At 34.1% G+C, this 20930-nt stretch overlaps 2 protein-coding genes across 2 annotated transcripts; both read right to left on the reverse strand.

Moving 5' to 3' along the window:
* Positions 1 to 1112: 1112 nt before the first annotated feature.
* On the reverse strand, positions 1113 to 7745 carry LOC145005259 (exopolygalacturonase-like). The gene is made up of 4 exons (XM_078964324.1): positions 7531 to 7745; positions 7097 to 7417; positions 1624 to 2133; positions 1113 to 1525 (listed from the first exon to the last, which is right to left on the reverse strand). Exons 1-4 carry the CDS (start codon positions 7663 to 7665, stop codon positions 1304 to 1306), a joined length of 1188 nt encoding a protein of 395 aa, XP_078820450.1. The 5' UTR covers positions 7666 to 7745; the 3' UTR covers positions 1113 to 1303.
* An 8887-nt stretch (positions 7746 to 16632) lies between these two features.
* On the reverse strand, positions 16633 to 18959 carry LOC145005232 (exopolygalacturonase-like). Its single transcript, XM_078964294.1, has 4 exons — positions 18433 to 18959; positions 17970 to 18275; positions 17158 to 17667; positions 16633 to 17067 (listed from the first exon to the last, which is right to left on the reverse strand). The coding sequence occupies exons 1-4, from the start codon at positions 18652 to 18654 to the stop codon at positions 16846 to 16848; spliced, it is 1260 nt and encodes a 419-aa protein (XP_078820420.1). The 5' UTR covers positions 18655 to 18959; the 3' UTR covers positions 16633 to 16845.
* Positions 18960 to 20930: the final 1971 nt, after the last annotated feature.

Genomic DNA, 20930 nt, shown 5'->3' on the forward strand with positions numbered 1-20930 from the left:
AGTGTATATTTTGAGCTCATTTAAATTTGGGAGTAACTCATGTGTATCATTTGATAAGATATATTTTTATAAATGGATCACAGTATATCTTACCATTGACTATGGTACATGAAAGTTACTTAAATAGGTTAACTACTAGATATATCAACTAAAATTAGTGACGACTTTTATGGTCTCTATTCGGAAAAATTAGTAACGATTTTTTATGGCCACAAATTTTGTAAATCAGTGGTGATTTTTAATGGTGACTAAGAATGACAACTTTTTATGATCACCAATTAGAGAAATAATGATGACTTTTTGTGGTTACTAAGTAGATAAAACAATGATGATTTTCATTGATTAGTGACAACATTTAGGGACGAGACAGATCGTCAAAAATTTAGTGACCAGTATAATTTAGTTACTATTTATTGACCGTTTATAAAATATGGTCACTAATAAGTTTTTGTGACGTACCAATAGTACCGACGAAAAGTGACAACCAATAGTTTGGTCACTAAATCATTTAGTGATGACTCTTAAGTGTTAGTTACCTACGTTTTGGTACTAATTGGATTTTTTTTTTTAGTGATCCTCTAGTGATGTAGTTCTTGCAATTTTCAAGGAATCATATTATATGTATTCATACTTTTTCTATTTTATTATAACAAGGGTATATATATTGATAATCAAATATGTTTCACAATATTTGTAATTTTATAGATCCATTACGGTCCAATGTTACGGGTTGGATTTGGTTGATTTGATGCGTATCCGTATGAAGTGTCGAGAAAGTGTTTATTGGATTTAATCTGAATTTAGTATTCATATCACATTAGACCAACTTCAATGGTAAAACACTAAATTGATGAGTTTTAAACACTAAAATGGTGTAATTAATCCAACCATGCACTAAAATAGTATATTTTAGAGGCCAAACTTTTTCGTCTTAATATTTGGTGTTTGAATGTATCACCCACGTTAAAAAGATGTATTTTAATGGACCACTATTTTTAAAACTTACCATGAAAACATGTTACCAAACCCATTTTCAAACATCTCCATCATGTGACATACTGATTAAGCAATTAAGAAATATATTCATAAAGCATATCAATATAGTTCCAACGTATATAATTACTAATTAATGCACCCAACAATCTTTTTAGTTACCAATTCACTCCATAATAAAAGTCAACAAAACAAATATCGCGCAGGGAATTTTCAAGCACGACGCTATACTTTCAAACAAGTATATTCCTTTCCATATAGTTCGCGAATGACTCGATCCTCTTATTTCCTATGACAATTCCACAAATACTCAAGGACAAGCCGGGGGTACGACTTGACCAACGACTTTGGGCTTGATGTTTTTACACTCAGAGGTGGCAGGTCCTCCAGGTCCTTGCAAATTGATGTCAGCAATCTCAAAAGTGTCGCATGTCCCCGGGCTGCAAATAAGCTTCACCGCTACCTTAGTTGTTGATGATCCCTTGATCTTCCTAAAGCTCACATTTGACAACTTGGTTTTTGAGGGTCCTTTCTAGTTGTCATAAACGAAGAATATGTTCAACCCTTTATGTGAATGTAACTAAAGTAACTAAGTAAGTGACTAAGTGTGTGGCAATATGTGTTTGATACCTGGCATTTACCAGAAGGACAATATTCTTGATCGACCAGTATTGGATTTCCTACTTTTTGCATGATTATATCTTCAAAATGCATGTCACTGGCGGTGCCTGGTGTGCCAGCTGGCCAGGACTTGATCCTGACTCCATTGTCAGTGCCGGTGATGGTGCAGTTTTTGATCCAGATTCCTTGAACTGGTAGTTCGCCTGGGTATCTACCGAGGCTTCCAATACTGATGCCATGTCCTGGTCCGCATGTCACTTTGTCGATATGGACGTTCTTGCTTCCATCTCCAAACGAAATGCAATCATCACCTGTTTTGATGTTTGTGTTTGTGATGTTGAGCCCATTTAATCTCCCGATGTGAATTCCATCCGTGTTGAGACTAGTTCCAGGTGCATTAATGGTAACATGGTCAAGGTTGCTATTGTCACAACCCAATATATTCATGTGGAAGAATTTGCTGTTGGTGGATGTTAAGTCTTTCACCACTGCATTCTTGCAGTTAGTCAATCTGATATTCTGAGAATTATAGGAACAGAGAAATGTTATATCATTATAACAGATCAATAAATTTCACATTGTTCTCATTTTTGCACATTTAAAAAGTTGTGAAATCATAAATTTTTTGTACTATCAAGAAAAACTCGGACATTTAAGTTCCATGTGTAAAATAGAAAACTTACCATTTAAATAAGATTTTGTATTAGAAAAGGATTTCAATCTGGCTAATATTTATAGGATATCATAAATTATAAAGCACATTTATCATAATTTATTTACATTTTATTTTGTTATTCATATATGAATAAGTAGTTCAAAATTTTAAAAATGTCGTCGTTTATATCATTTGACGACCATTAATACATAGTTTATTCATATATAAATATACCGTGTGACGAAAGATGATGTAAAAAATATAATTTAGGTAAAAAGTTTTATTACTTGTTGTATTTATATATGAATGATACTTAAACTGTAAAAAGTTTAAACATATATTTTATTCATAATGAATAACGAATACACTATAATAAAAATCTGATCGTTTTCTTCACTTATAAATAAAGAGAGCTGAAATTAAATAAAAAATTTATATTAAAACTAAATCAATATGGATGTCTATTTATAGAGAATAAAAAATTATGAATTTTGATATAATTAAAATATTTTTTTTTTTGATAAAAATAGCTTTCTAAAAATAAAAAAAAATAAAAAAAATGATTTTGTTTATATATTAAGGTAATGATTAACATAGTTTAAGGAAACATGTTTGGTTGAAAAACACATATGTATCCGTTATCCATTTCTATCACTACGTTTAAATGTTTATCACTACGTCTAAATGTGTGGCAGGGAATCATTCCCTCATTTTCAACCTTTTTTTTTCTCAATTGAAACATCATATATATATATATATATATATATATATATATATATAGGGTTAAGGTCAAATGAAAACACTATTTAATGTGAGAACGTGAGAACACTACTTTATGTTACTATTATACTATGAATTTAATATGTATAGTATTGTAGTAATTATAATATGAATATACTCAATTTTATACTACTATTCTACTATAAAATTTATATATACATGTAGTAATTTATTAAATTCTAATGTGAATGTTAAATATATGATTGTTCATATATTCGGTGATGAATAATATCATAAAGTTGTATATACAAAATTTTAATGTGAATATTGATGTGTGATTGTTCTTATATTTGTTGATGAATAATGTCATATCGTTGTATATACAAAATTCATAGTAGAATAGTAACATAAAGTAGTGTTCTCACGTTATCACATTAAATAGTATTCTCATTTGAGCTTAAGCTTTTATATATATATATATATATATATATATATATATATATATATATATATATATATATATATATATATATATATATATATATATATATATATATATATATATATATAAGAAAACAATCACTTACGCCTAAAATCTAGCCTATAAACTAATAAACTTATATATAATACTCTATTTTCCATATAAAACATGGTTAAATCTTACATTCCTACCTTTTAACTAGATCCAATTCGAATTTGATCACTCCAAGCTTTGCACACATTTTGTTAAAATTAACCATTGTCAAATCATTAGTGAGTATGTTCATCTTTTGCTCCTTGAAGTGAACAATTTCAACGATGATTTTCCGTTTTCCACACATTCTCGAATGAAATCGAACTTTTGATAATGTTTAGGAACTTCAAAAAAAGATAAATACTTTCACATATACACATAGAGTAACAACGCAAATAAAAGCAAAATAGGACCAAGTTGGCCTAAATTATTTCAATGAGGTCAAACTCAAAACCCATGCTTAGTTTTCTTAGCGACTATGAAGTTAAAAGAGAAAATAAGGCTCCAAAACTCATCAACAATCTCTTAGTTAGAGGCCATTTATCTAATTTACTATCAGCCAACCATAAACTCCAAAAACCAAATTTCTTTAGGTCTACATATTCTCTTCAAGTCCCTGGAAGCCCAGTTGAAGCTATACACAACTTCAAATCTCTATCGTTATCTATAGGATTCTTTGTACCAAGGATATTTTTTAGATTCAATTTCCCATCACTTATTAGTGACCAGATAAGGTGACACCTCATCCGAAAGAGCTTGTCACGTGGGACTACACACTAATTGCCACAAGACAATACATCATCTTTCATATGTATCCCGAGTTCCAAAATGATGTTCTTTACCCGTATTAGCTCCTTTTTTCTACTTTAATAGTCATCTACTATTCTTTTATAGTTAAAAGAGATTATTGATCCAATAGATTCCAATATTACCGCACAAAGGATTTATCGATCTAGTATATTCCAATTCCCTTACTTCATCGTTTAGGGTTTCTTGTCATCGAATGGTTCATGTAACTTCTCCCGGTAGAGTTAATATTCGATCTGAAATTTTTAAAACCTGAAGTTGTGAGCTTCAAGTTCATTAACCTCAACCATTGCATCATTAGCTTCAATTAAAATTTAAAATGATTTAAGCATTTCACTAAAAGATAAACAATTTCACACATAGATTAATAATGAAAACGAGATTATATTGTTTAACGTGGTTCACATGATTAGCTATGTCGACAGGTAAAACGAGAGAGAGAGAGAGAGAGAGAGAGAGAGAGAGTTTATTTAAACAAAAATACATAAATATTCGTTATGATTGGCATAAAATTCCACATCCAAAACCATTTTGAGTAATTAATTCACAATGCGGTTCTGCCTGTCATCTCAACTTTCTCTTCTTTTTTCTTGTTTTCCATTTTATAGTTATACAAGAAAGAAGATCAGTGTAATTTCATTATATTAAGGGTAAATAATGAACAAACGAAAATTAAAAAACCAATCGGTACCGTAACGTCTTTTACCCTAACTTCTTTTACCTTAAGAGTTTCCTATCCTTGTTATGTCTTTGGTGTGGCATGGGAGGATGGGAATTGATTTTTTTTATTCGGGTTGCATAATGTAGTCATTATTTTTATTTTGGAATTTATCGGTATGTCTAGAAGTCACATATGGTGTCAGGTTTTAGATTTCGGTCTGAGTAAAGGTGGTCTTTGTTGATTAATTAAGGTTGGTATGACAAGGTTCTCTTCTTTGTCAGGGTAAGTGATTTATTGATGATAGCGTTGGTAGGCGATTGACTGTATTAGATGACTTATGTGTCCTAATGAGAAGTCAGGAAGTTCAATTAGGATCTGGATGTGTGGTAGAGAGAGTCGTAAGGAGTGATTTCGAGGACGAAATCTATTTTAAGTGATGGAGAGTTGTAACACCCGTTTTCTAGGATGGATCGATTTAGGGTATCGAGGAGTGAAAAGGTTGATTTTTGCAGAAAATCAAGTGTCACGACATGACCAGTAGGTAGTGACGACATGACAAGATGGATGTTCACGTCGTGATGTCGGCCCAAAGGATTGTTTGTGACTGAGTTGGCTGAGTTAGAGCGAGTCATGTTGGAATCGGGTCGAGTGAACTCTTACGATGTGACCAAGGGTTAGGCCACGACGTGAGGATCATTGGTTGATATTATGGGTTGTTGACTTTCACTTTGACCATTGACTTTTAGCGTAGGTTGACTTTTTGGTTAAATTTCTATTTTTTAGAAGGAAGACTTAGGGTTTATCTTATGTGGCTTGTAGGGGTTGTTATCTTATGTGAATATGTGACTATCATGTATGTAATATTAGATATAAAACTATTTAAATTCACTTCATTTTGATTAAAAACCACAATTTTCTTTCACTTTTAGCTTCTTCCTATTGCTTTTGAACTTATATTATTTTTTATTTAGTAATTCATCCCCAACATATATGTATTTTAAATATGTTTTTTTTTATTAGATTTCTAGTAAAAGCTTCATAACTTTCTCTTACACCTACCTTATGTATTTGCTTTTTTTTTTTTTTTTTTTTTTTTTTTTTTTTTTTTTATGGATTATGAGAATATGTTTATCAAGTTTTTAATGAACAATTTTAATAATTCATTATAGTTTTTTGTAATAAATTTCAATATAACTAACTACACATAGTTGATAAAATATTCTTATATACGGTTTGTGGTGTAATATTAAACTTATAAAATTCAATAAAAAAATATATATAAAAAACCTATTATAAGCTCTAATAGAGGACATAAGAAATATGGTAGAGATATTTAACTGGATTTTAATGGTTCTATACCTAATATTAAATATATAACAGTCACAAGTTTCCCAAGGAATATATATATATATATATATATATATATATATATATATATATATATATATATATATATATATATATATATATATATATATATATATACACACCAACAGTGTTTCTGGGTTATATATATATAAACCAAACAAAGGATTTTGAGGCTGGGAATTTTGTCGGGAGAAGAAATAGAAGAGAGAACAATTAATACAAGGTGGAAGCTTCTTCATTAATTCAATCAATGAAAAATAATAATAATAATAATAAAGTGCATGAAAAGCAAAAAAAAAAAAAAAAATGAAAGCTAAATAAAAACAATTGCATGAGCCTAAAGTTTTGTCAACTTATGTACTTGACTGAAACTCTACTTGACATATTTAAAACCCCGTTAAATCTGACATGCAAGTTTTACACGGTGGGTTTGCTATATTTTCATAAATAAAACAATTAACTTCGAAGTAATTTTAATCATGCAATTCCTTTTATTAGTTTTACGATGTGCACATGTTATATATTTAACTTTTTTTTACAGCAAAACTTTATTAAAAGAAAGAGGTAGAGATTACCTAAAAGTCTAAAACCTATAATTAACTTGGAAATAATTTAAACTGTGTATTAGAATAAAACAAAATTTTAATATTATTAATCACGCTTTTACGTTTAACCGTGGAAGGATCATAAATTAATATGTTGTAGTCTATAAGATGCTTACACCAATATTGAAAAGTTTCAAAGAAACACAACTTACAGCAGGTAATTTGCATACTCTAGTAGAGGCGCAGTTGTTACTCTTCCAAGTTGCCTGGCCTTGGCCGTCGTAATTACCACCAGTCATCGTCAACTTATCGACACCCTCGATCTCGATCCAACCATCAGTTTTGAATTTTGCAACCTCCGGTGGGGCTTTGATAGTTGCTCCGGTGGCCTTGATCTCAATCGGACCCTTGCATGGACCTTTCAGTTGAATAGGAGCTGCGAAATAAGTCCCTGGTGGAATTAAAACCGTTTCTGGTAATAATCCTCCACCTAATAATCCTCCACATGCTTCTTTCCAAGCGCTCATAATAGCCTAAATGAAACTCCGTGACAAATATAACAGAACAATATTGACGTCGGATTCATTTTTACCGTTAGTAGAAAACATTTATCAAAACACCACAAAGCAATTTATTTAACTATTACCGGGCCATCATCGGTTTTGCCGTCGCCCTTAGCACCTTTAGTTTTTATGTCCACAACCGCTGCTTGGTACTTTACAATCAGTGGGATAAGAAACAAAGAAAATACTGCTCTTCCAATGGGTTTTGTTTTAACCATTTCAGTGGAAGTTCTTATATATAACTGGTTGCGTTTGTTCTTTATTATGAGGCTTCTAATGCACCAAACTAGAGATGATAAAAGAGGCAATGCATTTATAGGATATATATAGGAAATTCCTAAATAAATTAAGGCAGCAAGTTTATTTAGGGAACTATTCTTTCACGATTTCACCAAACATTTGAGACAAACGTTTCAGATTCTAGCATCCATGTCTAACGTGATTTTCGAATTTCATGTAAACATATTGTATTTAGCCATTTTTTTCTACTTTAAAAATTCTAATATTGGTTCTCATTGCATCATTCCTGATTTGAGCCTTTTGATTGATCCATGTTCACATTTGAAGAAACTATTGTCCATCATATCACCTTAGTGGTTCATATATCACTACAAGAAATCACCACAATAGCGGCCTCGCCTTTAGTTCCTACACCACATATAGCGGCCACATTTAATGTACACTTTTGATGTAGTTATTGGTGGTGTCACCGCTAAAAGTGTCACCACTATTGATACTAAACAATGATCTGAGTTCTTAGTTCCAATAGAAACCTAACCGTCAATCGCATGATGGATTCAATGGTTGGCAGTTGATTCATTTGTTGGAATTGTCGCCATCAGCCTATCACTGCTAAACCCCCCAAAATAGAAAAAGCCGCAACATCTTCTCTCCGCTACTTTCTCTTGTCGCCGGTAATACGTTGCTCCTTTAGAGCCCCTTCTCCCCCGATCGATTAATTCTCATTGAGCTATAATAAAATAAACCGACAATCAAAGTCCACTGTGCCCCAATAAGGATGACAATCACACCCAGAGCATTCCACATTACTATTGTTACTCACCACTAGAGCTTTTCTACAAAACCCAACCAGTTCACTATAAAACTTTGTCGTTTCTAATGCTACCGACGACCAACCCTGACCACCATCGATTAAGACAAAGCAACACCACCTACCATCTATGGTTTATTTTCAACCACCACTCTCTGCTACCACCTAGTACCATCGCCTGCTGCAACCACCTTAAGGTTCTAATTTTCCTTAAAAGTTATCGATTTTCCTATTGATTCTTAGTGTTAAGTTCTAAATCAAGAGATGCTTCAAATTTAATGTTAATATGCTTTGAAAGTTCTTAATATGTTTAGAAAAGGCTTAATGAAGAGTTTCTACTTATTTGATGTGTTAATATGCTTCGAAACTTCTAAATGGTTTCTTAAGGGCTTAATTGATACAAACTTAATTGATAACTACTTAATTGTTAAGGGTTTAATTAGACAAGTCTAAAAGTTATTTTTATTGTGACTTAATTATTAAGGCCTTAATGACGTTATTATTTGTTTATTGTTATTAGTTATGATGTGCATTGTGTTGACTTAATTAGATAATAACATGCTTTTTTTTGAAGACTTTGTCCATTAGACATTGATCTGTACTTCTTTCTATGGGTGATCTAGGTGTATGCTATGGCTTTCCTTTAGGTGTTCCACCTTGGATTTTGTGGTGGTTCAAGCCAACTCTGGGACTGTGAGGATTCGGTGGTAGATTTGCCGACGTAAGGTGCTAGCGACGGTTGTGGCTGATCCCATGCATATGTTAACTATGATTGTTCTGTTGATAGTCAATGGCATGGCTTGCAGTTAGAACAATGTCCGTCGTCCCAACAGCATGTTGTGTTTCGTCAAGTAACGTATTACATAGAACTCGATTGCCCGTGTTACACTTTCTCTCCCATCATAGCTAACTAGTGTGAAAAGGAGGTGTATGGTACCTAGTGGCCATAGGTTGTGCCGTGTGAAGCCTACTAATGGATCCCCAGTTGGTGGTTTTAGGTCTTCTTTCATGGAGGTTGGTAATTACCTAAAGCGGTGTTCGTACAAGATGCCGGTGCTACTTCTATTTTCTATAGACGTGGTAGATATGCTTTTTTCATATGCATGTGTTGATGTGGAGTTAATCATTGGGGTCCTGGTTGTGATGATATGGGTGTGCTGACGAGAAGTTGATGTTTCAGTTCGTTTGTGATAGTTCATCTACGTCATTCATTTGACGACATGCATGCTCATTGTGTAGCCTCTTGATTGTGAAGGTTTTCCGATTTTGTTGGTTTTCGTCGGTTTCTCGTCGAAGTTTGGCTTTCTCCATGCTAGTGCTGGATTTGGTCAATCAGTTGATCCTGCTGACTGTTATGGTTAAGGAGTTCATTTATAGGTGTACAACCTACTGTTAGACTGTGAGTCAATACCGCTCGTGTGCTGAGAGAAGGTTGCGCTTTTGGCATAGGCAAACCTAGTGCCATCAATGGGTGGGTTCGATTTGTTCACACTAGGTTCACCAACGTTCTGATAGCCCGACGCCTTTATTCGCGGTTGTCGATGTCTAGTGTCATTTTTACTGGTTGTCTAACTCTGAGTACACACCCGGATGGTAGTAGATGTTGTAATATGTCGTCCGAGCTTAACTCCATCTCTAGGTGGACTAAGCCTGAGAATCACTGCACAGAAGGAGAGACCATTAGACGTCATCCGGGGAAGAATTCCAGAACGAAGCTGCGATGGTCTAGTCAGTAATGAGATGAGAGAATTTGAGTTATACTGGAAAAAGTAATGAAAATGGCGATCCCTTCTCTTGGAGGATAAGGGTTCTACTTATACATGTAATCTGGGGGACAAAACCCCGACAATACCTTTTTTTCTCTTTAGAGCCGACATGATATGGGGGCATCCTATTGTCGGGTTGTGATCCTCTAATGGTTATCTTCTATTGGTGCAAAGTCCCCAGAGGAGAGGACCATGCCCTAAGCGTTACTCCCGAGGGTCTGGGAAGAGGCTAGTATTGTTTTTTCATGGAGCTAAATTTGTTCCTTGTGCACCAAGGGATGAGTCTAGGGCTGCGAGGGTGAGGGTCCAGCCTCAGTGTCAAATAGGTGATGCCCATTGAGCATGTCGTATTTAATTGTTCTGTTATATTTTGCATATTCCTAAAGGGATATGCTAACACGTAACATCCCAAAATTTATAAGTTAAAAACTTTGTTTTTGATTCAAACATAATCACCATTTATCCTTTTTAATCATTCAAAAGTATATGAAAATAAAAATAGTTATCAAAGTACAATCCTAAAATCATAAAGTGCATAAACGTGAGTGGTTGCACTGCGATCATGTCGGGCCCTTCCCTTTCGAACCGGAAGTACCTGACACCATAAACATAAACTTTAAGCATAGAGCTTAGTGAGATCCCCAAAATACCGTATGTCATACATACATTGGGCCCCACCCGACATCAGACCCTACCCGTTATACGTATAAACACATACAACACATGCAATAGTCATAAAGACAACTAACATACTATAACATAATCCAACGGGTTGGCAGTCGTGCCTTCAACCCGTAAGTACAGCGACATCTAGCATGCTATAACACACTCATCAAGCCCCGCTTGGCATAGGGCCCTACATGGTATACATATAAACACATACAATACATGTAAAATTAACAAAGACAACTAGCATAGCAGATCCTACTGGGTCAACATTGTTGCCTTCGGCCCACGAGTACGGTGAAGAGACTCACGTGAATCACAAATATGATCTTGGCTAACTGCTCTCCTTCCAAAATACGAGTGCTCGACACCTCCTATCAATCAATACAAGGCAAACACTAAGTCAACTTTCTAAAAATAGAATTTTGACCAGAATTCAAACTAAGAAAAAAGTCAATGGTCAAAGTCAAAGTCAACATCCTATAATATCAACTATCCATCCTCACATATTGACCAGCCCTTGGTCACATTGTGAGAGCTCACTCGGTCTGATTCTGATTGATCACGACTCACCCTAGCCAACTCAATCAAGGAATGACACCTGAGTTGACCTCACGATGTGGGCAACCTTTCCTTATGTGTGAGCCCTAAGAAGCTCTTCAAAAATGGGATTAAGCACTCGTCACGACATGAGACCTTTTGTGTCATGTCATGAGAATAGTCTAAAACCAAAAATCTAACTTTTACGTCCTTAATCCATTAGTCCTTGAACTCTAGCTTTCCATAAGGTCTTATAACTCCTTAATACACTTGAAAGTTGATGCTTTGAAGACATATATGTCCAATACATTTCTAGATCTCATGTGGGTCAAAAGTTAAAGAAAAATACATCCAACTTTCGTGCAAGGTTCCAAAACCGAACCATTCACTAGATCTAAACTCCATAACACTCTTAAGGCCATTATAACCAATAAGGTGCGAACATTATGGTTTGTATTCGTTAACTTGCTTAACCAAAGAGAAAAGTGGGACAAGACTTAGATCTAGCCTTATATTACAACAAAGATGGAAACCTTAACACTTATAATGGTCCAAAAACAATGTAAGTTGATGATGATGTTGATTCCTTGCAAGCCTCCATAAAAGATCACCCACATCTTCTTTTCTTTTTCTTCTTCCAAACCGAGAAAGGATCCAAATGACCAAAGCTCAAGCAAAGATGAAGAATAGGGTTTTTATTGGATAAAAGAGGGGTTGGGACTGATAAGAAACCCTCAAATGAGTTTATAAGTGCTTAAATACGAAGGAAACCCTAAAAGATCATGGGCTTGGGCTGCAGTGGTTCTCATGTAGTTAGAAGTCTGTGTCTGATGTCGTGAGACCAGTCCCACATAACAATTCATCTTAACCTACCTCACGCCATGAGCCTCTTATGCCTCACGTCATGAGGCACCTATTTCTCCAAAATCCAACCTTTTGACCCCCTTGAAATCCTAATTTTATTTGTCCAGGAAAATGGGTGTTACATGAGGATTACATAACAACTGCATAAACTCTAAAATAATTAAGTTACAACAAAAACAAAACTTTAGGTTTAACAACTTAGGTACAAATAAAAAAAGATTAACAAATCATCAAGCCATTATTAATTAAGTATTTAACAATAAAGTACTTAAAAATGAAGTCCTTAATAATTATGACCATAAATTTGAAATCATGTTCCAATCAAATTAGCAAATCCCTAAGGCTATGACTAATTCACATACATACATACATGTTTGCATATAGACATATACATACATTCATGTTTGCATACATTATACAAACATATACATTATACATTTTTCATATACCTACAATATAAACACATATACATACATTATATAAGCATGCATTCCTCATTGCATACAAATATGTATATACATAAGTAATTCCAAGTTTTCAGACATATAAATACACTTAGGCCTGTAAATACACAACGTATACACTTTTATATATACATTAACTGTAAATATATGCCTGATACATACACAAATAAATAAAGGGATAATGTCATTATAGCCCAATGAAGTTTTGGGTTTGGTCTGCATTGACCAATTATGTTATTTTTTTTTTATTTTTTTTGTACAATATGCTACCTAACTTTTACTGTGCATGTCAATTAAACCATTATTGCTAGCTTTTAACCATTGCTCCGTTAACCTGTTATTCTAAATTACACAAATAACTCATATGGTTTAAATTTCGTTCGTAGTTGGTCCCTTACCGGCTATGATTTAAATTACACGACCAAAACTGCCACATTTCTGAAAATGTGGGGACCAAAGTGTAACGTTTGCTAATAATTAATAATTAGCATAATTAATATAATTTTTAAGAAACCCACAGTTCATCACCGACCTCATCACTTCGTCTCTCCAACTACAAAATCTGCTCATTCTTTCCCTCTATTGACAATGATAGTTTCTCCAGACCTAAAGGATTTTAGATCGATCATCGTAACGTTTCTACAATTTGAAATTCAAATCTGTATGGAAACAAACATCTCAATGATCAGTGATGCCCTAGAATTAATCATCACAACTCCTTGATATCGTCTACAATCTGAAATTTTGACTCTAACTCTATGATGGAAACCTCCTTCTCCAAGGAAGATAGGGCTTCCTAGTTTGTGATGTCTTTTCTCATGAATAATATCAAATATTAAGTTCTATTTTACCGTAGAGGTCTCTCCAAAGACGACGATCAAGTTCCATGGTTTGTTAATCTTCACTAAGTCAAATTTTCTTTTGTTTATGTGTGTTCATATGATTAAAGGGAGTCGTTAGTTTGAAACGGGTGTGCAATTGGTGTTCATTCCAAGTTTTTTCTAAACTATAAGGTTTTTAGCTTATGTATTGTAAAGTAGTGTTCCATATGTCAAAGTTATTACCCTAGGGATTTGATTTTGCATATTCTTTCTTCTACTGTAATAAAGATAGTCCAGTCATACCAATTATATACCAAATATAATACAATGTGTATGGAATTGAATTCGATGAACCATTAATCGCTAATCAATTTGAAGAAAACTTGTCTTGTACGGGTTGAATTTGATAAACCCGAAATGGTAATTTCTGTATGGTATATTTCAACCAAATTTAATGGCGAAGACAATGACAATGTTACACTTTGGTCCCCTTAATTTCAGAAATGTGATAGTTTTGATTGTATAATTTAAACTATAGCTGGAAAAAGACAAACTACAAAAGAAATTTAAATCATAGCGGTTATTGTGTAATTTATAACAACTACTTAATTAACGGATAAATGGTTAAAAACTAACGATAATGGATTAATTAACATGTATAGTAAACGTCAGATGACCTATTGTGCAAAAAATAACATACTTGGTCAAGTGGACTAAACCCAACACTCTATCGTGCAACAATGACATTAAATGAAGTGGAACTTGATTCCGATTCCTGGCAGCAATAAAGAAGGGTGGTTGTGTTGTGGTGGACGTATTCTAGTAGTAAAAAGAAACAGCCAACCTAGATTCCATAATCATGAAATTTTGTAAAATTAAACTTTGTATCTTTGTAATCACGAGAAGGAAAAGAGCATAAGAAGATAGGGAGAGAAGAACTTGTGGTGGTCGTCGGTACCATGGGGGTTGTTGGTGATGGATTAATGATGTTAGTGAATGTGGCTCCTTGTGGTAGTGGGAGGTCAAAATCAATTAAACCAAGACGAAATCTCCGAAATAAGTATGAAATCGTCGGAGAGAAGAATTGAGAGAAATGGAAGATATAGGTGAAATAATGAACGAAAGAGGGATTAATCAATGACAACTTTTAGCGATAATAGTTGGCATTTAACGAAGAACCATTGGAGGGAGCAGTTTTTCCGAGTATTAGTGGCGACATTTGTCATCGTTATTGATGCCGTCAGAATTGTTGTTGTACGACACAAGATGACAGCCTTTGGATCGATACAACATATCAAAAAATATGTTTACCTCTTGGCAAAAGCAGATCATTTATTTGGTAATAGTGATGATACCATTAGCGGCGATACCAAACAAATATGTTAGTTGTTACAACTAATAGTGGTTATCATTGCTAATGACTTCGTCACGATAACTAATTATTCTTGTAGTGACTTACTGTGACCACATGACATCTCCATATCTTAAGAAGTCAAATTGTTCTCGTCATATATTTTAACGACACGCCGTCACTAAATCTCCATTTATAGCAATGAAATATTTCGAGGCATCGTGTAGGTACCTTTTCTTGTAGTGACAAGTAAGAAATGTATTAAAGAAGTATATCAGTCTAGCACTACAAGAAATAAGTCCTATGCCGACGACCGCTATGCACACGACTTAAGTCGTTGGTACTGTTTCATCTATATATACCACATGTTGTCGGTATATAGTTGACTAAATTTTTTTTACGTAAGAATATATAGAGACGATAACTCGCCAATATACCATAAGCAGGAAAGAAAAGTTTTACGCGGTTTCCTCAAAACTTTTGCTGACGATATGTCGTTGGTATAGTTTACGCTAAATATGATTTTTTATATATTAATATTCCATTTTGTAGAAAAAAGAAACGACGTCGTTTTGTATGGGTTATACCGATGACAAGTCGTCCCTATAGAATGATAGCGATCTGCGTGATACTCCGTGTCGACACTGGCGACTTGTCGTCTGTAAATATATTTCTTATTTATTTTATTTTTAATTTAGGAAAAGGGTAAACGACGTCGTGAGACTTAACTCTTTACTGACGACATTTCGTCGGTATAGAGTTTTAAGTCATCTGCTTCGTTCGACCCCCTTTCTTTTGCAGCGCCCCACCAAAAGCTAGTTGTCTTTCTCTCGGTCGACGATTATCCGTCTAAAGGACCTCTGGCCACTCGTCTTCACCACTGACGACGACAATGAGATTGAGAACAATGAAGATTCTCATTGATCTTTTATGTTATATTTGAACAATGTTTGTTGAAGACTTGTTTATTTATTTTTATTTTTTTAACAATGTTTGTTGAAAACTTACTTTTTTTTTTGTTATTTTGCTATGTAGTATTTATTTATTTATTTTTTGAGTTTTAATGGTTTGTTAAATTATATGATTATTAAGTATTTGATATTATTCTGCATATATGCTGTTTGGATTGTTGTAAAAAAACAGGTTTAGTATATATAACAAAACCTATGAAAATATTTAAAAAAATAAATAAATAATAAAAACTATACAGATGACAAGTCGTCGGTATAACTTTATAACTGTAATAACCGTTTTACTTTTAGAGACGACATGTGACTCTGATTAAAATGGAAGTTATCAGCCACCACTTTTCCAGACAACATGTCGTCTGTATTGCTTAAACCTGTCCAAACGAAATGTCGTCGGCAAAGGTGAGCTTTATACAAACGACAGGTCATCGGAATTGGTTTATAATAAAACTTTTCTTTTTCGTCGGAAATCGGTCTCGAAGACCCTTTGACGAGGACATGTCGTCTAAATTGGTTGCTCTGTACCGACAATATTTATCACGATATTTTCCACTTTTACCGACGGGGCTATCCCGACGACTTTGTACAAACGCCAAGTTGTTGGTATAGGTATAGGCTCGTCAGACGACATGTTGTCTGGATAGTTGTCGAAAATGTCGTTGGTAAAGGCCTCATTCCTTGTGGTGTAGCTAGGTCCAACAAATATAACAAATATCATTAAATGATCTACTTATAATAGACTCCATAAATTTTGCTTATATGTACCATCGGTAAATAAAAGTCTCCAAAACAAATATCGTGCATCACAATTTCAAGCACTTGATATATTTTCATATATATATAAATTCCTTTCTGCAACTCGTGAATGATTGGATCCACTTTTTTCCTATGAAAATTCCGCAAGCACTTAAGGACAAGCCGGAGGGACAACTTGACCCACAACTTTAGGTTTGATGTTTTTACACTCAGAGGTGGCAGGTCCTCCAGGTCCTTGCAAATTGATATCAGCAACCTCAAAATTCTGGCATGTCCCGGGGCTGCAAATAAGCTTCACTGCTACCTTAGTTGTTGATGATCCCTTGATCTTCCTAAAGCTCACATTTGACAACTTCGTTTTTGAAGGTCCTTTCTAGTAGTCATAAACGAAAAATATGTTCAACCCTTTATGTGAATATAACTAAAGTAAGTGACTAAGTGTGTAGAATTATATGTTAGATACCTGGCATTTACCAGAAGGACAATATTCTTGATCGACCAGTATCGGATTTCCCACTTTTTGCATGATTATATCTTCAAAATGCATGTCACTGGCGCTACCTGGTGTGCCAGCTGGCCAGGATTTGATCCTGAGTCCATTGTCAGTGCCGGTGATGGTGCAGTTTTTGATCCAGATTCCTTGTACAGGTGCTTCATTTGGGTATCTACCGAGGCTTCCAATACTGATGCCATGTCCTGGTCCGCATGTCACTTTCTCGATATGGACGTTCTTGCTTCCATCTCCAAACGAAATGCAATCATCACCTGTTTTGATGTTTGTGTTTGTGATGTTGAGCCCATTTAGTCTCCCGATGTGAATTCCATCCGTGTTGAGACTTGTTCCAGGTGCATTAATGGTAACATGGTCAAGGTTGGAATTGTCACACCCCAATATGTTCATGTGAAAGAATTTGCTATTGGTGGAAGTTAAGTCTTTCACCACTGCATTCTTGCAGTTAGTCAATCTGATATTCTGACAATTAAAGAAGCCGAGAATTGTTAAATTCCAATGAAAGAAACATGTCCTGATAAATTGGTATTGAATTCTCAAACGTAATCATTCCGCTTTTATATTTGGATTTTTTTCAAACTTCATATTATTATCTTTACATATTTATGAGCTTTAAAAATGTGGAGTTGTTATATTTACCTATAAACCTATAAATTTGAAATATTTCAACGATCTTTAACAATAAAACGTGATTATATAATATTATATTACGCTATTACGTTGAACCATGGAATATCGAAAGGTTTCAAAGAAACACAACTTACAGCAGGTAATTTGCATACTCCAGTAGAGGCGCAGTTGTTACTCTTCCAAGTTGCCTGGCCTTGACCATCGTAATTACCACCAGTCATAGTCAACTTATCGACACCCTCGATCTCGATCCAACCATCAGTTTTGAACTTTGCAACCTCCGGTGGGGCTTTGATAGTTGCTCCGGTGGCCTTGATCTCAATCGGGCCCTTGCATGGACCTTTCAGTTGAATAGGAGCTGCGAAATAAGTCCCCGGTGGAATCAGAAGCGAGCTTGGTGATGGTCCTCCGCAGGCAACTTTCCAAGCATTCAGTATAGCCTAAATTAGTCTCGGTCACAAAAATAACCGATCAATATTAACGTCAACTCAACGTATACAGCTAGTAGGAAATTTTATAAAATGAAAAGATAACACGTTGTTCTCAAGCTATTTTAACAACGAAAATGGAATGGAAGTAAATGGAATGAAGTTTTACCGGGCCATCATCGGTTTTACCATCGCCCTTGGCGCCTTTTGTTTTTACATCGACAACTGCAGCATGGTTGTTTTCGATCAATACCATGAGAAGAAAACAAAATAGTGCTCTTGGAATGAAGTTTTCTTTATCCATTTCTGTTGAAGTTCTTCTTACGAGGTTGTGTGGTTTGTTTTTTGGGTTTTTAATTAGAGCGAATTTAGATATGGTAAGGCAGGCCATTTATAGGAGATATAGGAAATACCTAAATAGAGGTAGTAAGTTTATTTAGGGAATTATTCTTTCACATTTCACCAGAACATTTTTGCATACAAACGTTTCTCATTCTATGTAATTTCTCTCTCCAAGGTAAAAATATATAATGCCTTGAATCCTTTTGTAATTCCAAGCTAATTGATAGCCCTTGTTTGTTTTAGGCTTTGTCGTGTGGGTCTTCAGAGTAAGATGAGGAGGCACTCTCTTATTACACGTAATCAAAGTCCTAAAGCATGGTGATTCTCGAGTGGTGTAGGTTGGGTTATGAAGCATTTCAAAGGAGAGAGAAATGTTAATGGTAATATGACCCCATTTGACAGAATAAAAAAAAAATCTTCCAGTTTTTAAAACAAATTAATTTTTACCTACAAATATATACATATTTCACGCATATTTTCACACTATAAATATCATATAATGTTTTTCAAAGATTATGTACATTCTACACTACGAATGATCTTCCCCATCTTTATCCGCCGAAGATGATACGTTTTGTGACATTCCATATTTTTCATAACTGAAAAAATTCATTTTTTTTACTCTTTAAAAATTATATTATATTTGTGGAAAATTTCAGTATAATAAAATATTTTACAGAAATTATCTTGTTTTATTAAAATATCTTAACTAAAGATGTTATTTCACAATACTAAAACCCTATGTAATACACAACATATGTTATAGCGTAAAAACCTAACGATTTTGAACACTATTATAGGTTGTCTCTTAATAAATCATAATCATGTTCCAGTTACTTAAACTCTATTACCTGTGATGTATATAATTTGAGTGGGTTAGATTCGAAAACCTTGTAAAACACATAATGTTTCCAATCTCACGATATTATTATGATAATAATTTATAATTATCAAACCTACAAAATCAATTGTTGCCAAACAATATAGATATATCTCATAACTTAGATATTTATGGACCTTACACCTATAGATACCCATCCTAACCGATTCTCAGAAATCTTAATCGGTAATGACCGTTTTAGTTAAATAAGAGTAGTGATTTTTTTCATAAAAACCGAGCAACAAAAGTTATAAAATTTACCATAACTTTTGAGTATATTTTCAAAACAAAATCACCAAGGATCCTTTAAAAGATGTTAGAATGATATTAAAGTTAACCATAGTTTGTTTTAGAATGACAAATTTTGGAGCATTTGAACCGACTTCGTTTTAGGGTGTTAAGGTAGATGACAAGAAATAAATCTTGAACTTCTCTACAAGTAATCCACTACCAAGAGTAAGGTTCAAAGAAATGTTGGCTTCCTTCTTGTATCTTATGTTTCTTAAGCCTTTAAGTGTTTAATACAAATAAGAACTAAAGGAGAAAGCACAATGCAAGGTCACCAAATGGCAAAAAATAATTTCAAAAGAGAGCAAAAGGAAATGGAGAAGAGAGGCTACACCTACTTGGTCTTTTTACAGAAAAGAGTGATCTTTTTTTAAAGCAACACTCTCTCTTTATATATCCAATGCAAAGCAAAAAGGCTATACAATATTAAAATATAAAGTATTTGTCTAAAAAAGAAGTATGGGGGACAAGGAGGGAGGTTGACAAGCAACCTCCCACTTTCCTAAAAACTTCGTCCATGGCCTAAGAAGGAAGATAAAATTTGTTTCTTAGTTCCTTTAACTAACAAAGCAATTTATCTAGTTAATTCATGATTTGTCAAAGTGTCCAAAAACTTCTACATGACTTATTTAATCATACCATATGACATCATGACTAGTTTGTCTTTCATTTTTGTAACTCCCTGACTCTCAAAAACCAATTTATGGTTATAAATTCTCATGAATTCAAGGTCTTTCATCATGACTAGTTGGTTTCCTGACTCATCGAGTAGCAGCAAGTTTGGGCCACATGTCTAAGTAACCAACTCGTAGAGTCGGAAGAGTGACTCAACGAGTTGGAGCTGGAGGGTGAAACGCTAATTTCCGGGGGTTGGCACCCTATTTAAGGGACCATTAGTCTCCCTTAGTTCCTTTGCAGCCTCTTTAGAGTCCATAAACCCTAATTCGTGTGAGTGTGCTCCATTTGTGTGTTTTAAAGCTTTGGAAGGTGTATCTTTGTAAGAAGAACTTGAAGAGAAAGTGACTAGGAGCAAAGGACTTGTGGGGATCTGATATCTACCTTAAATGACATCTCTTGGAAGGTATCAAGTCGTTACCTTGAACTCATTTCATTTTAGATCTCATTGGTTAAAGTTTTCGTCTTTTCTAGCATATTGT

The sequence above is a fragment of the Lactuca saligna genome, chromosome 7, assembly GCF_052625555.1.
Source record: "Lactuca saligna cultivar CGN05327 chromosome 7, ASM5262555v1, whole genome shotgun sequence".
Lineage (NCBI taxonomy): Eukaryota > Viridiplantae > Streptophyta > Magnoliopsida > Asterales > Asteraceae > Lactuca > Lactuca saligna.

Bases quoted from the DNA above. Each gene is read 5' to 3' on its own strand.
- LOC145005232 (XM_078964294.1), bottom strand. From the start codon at position 18,654: ATGGCCTGCCTTACCATATCTAAATTCGCTCTAATTAAAAACCCAAAA. The intron at 17,668-17,969 runs GTAAGTTGTGTT...TTTAATTGTCAG, and splicing joins GAGTATGCAAATTACCTGCT to AATATCAGATTGACTAACTG. The intron at 17,068-17,157 runs GTATCTAACATA...TATGACTACTAG, and splicing joins GTCCTTCTGGTAAATGCCAG to AAAGGACCTTCAAAAACGAA.
- LOC145005259 (XM_078964324.1), bottom strand. From the start codon at position 7,665: ATGGTTAAAACAAAACCCATTGGAAGAGCAGTATTTTCTTTGTTTCTT. The intron at 2,134-7,096 runs GTAAGTTGTGTT...TATAATTCTCAG, and splicing joins GAGTATGCAAATTACCTGCT to AATATCAGATTGACTAACTG. The intron at 1,526-1,623 runs GTATCAAACACA...TATGACAACTAG, and splicing joins GTCCTTCTGGTAAATGCCAG to AAAGGACCCTCAAAAACCAA.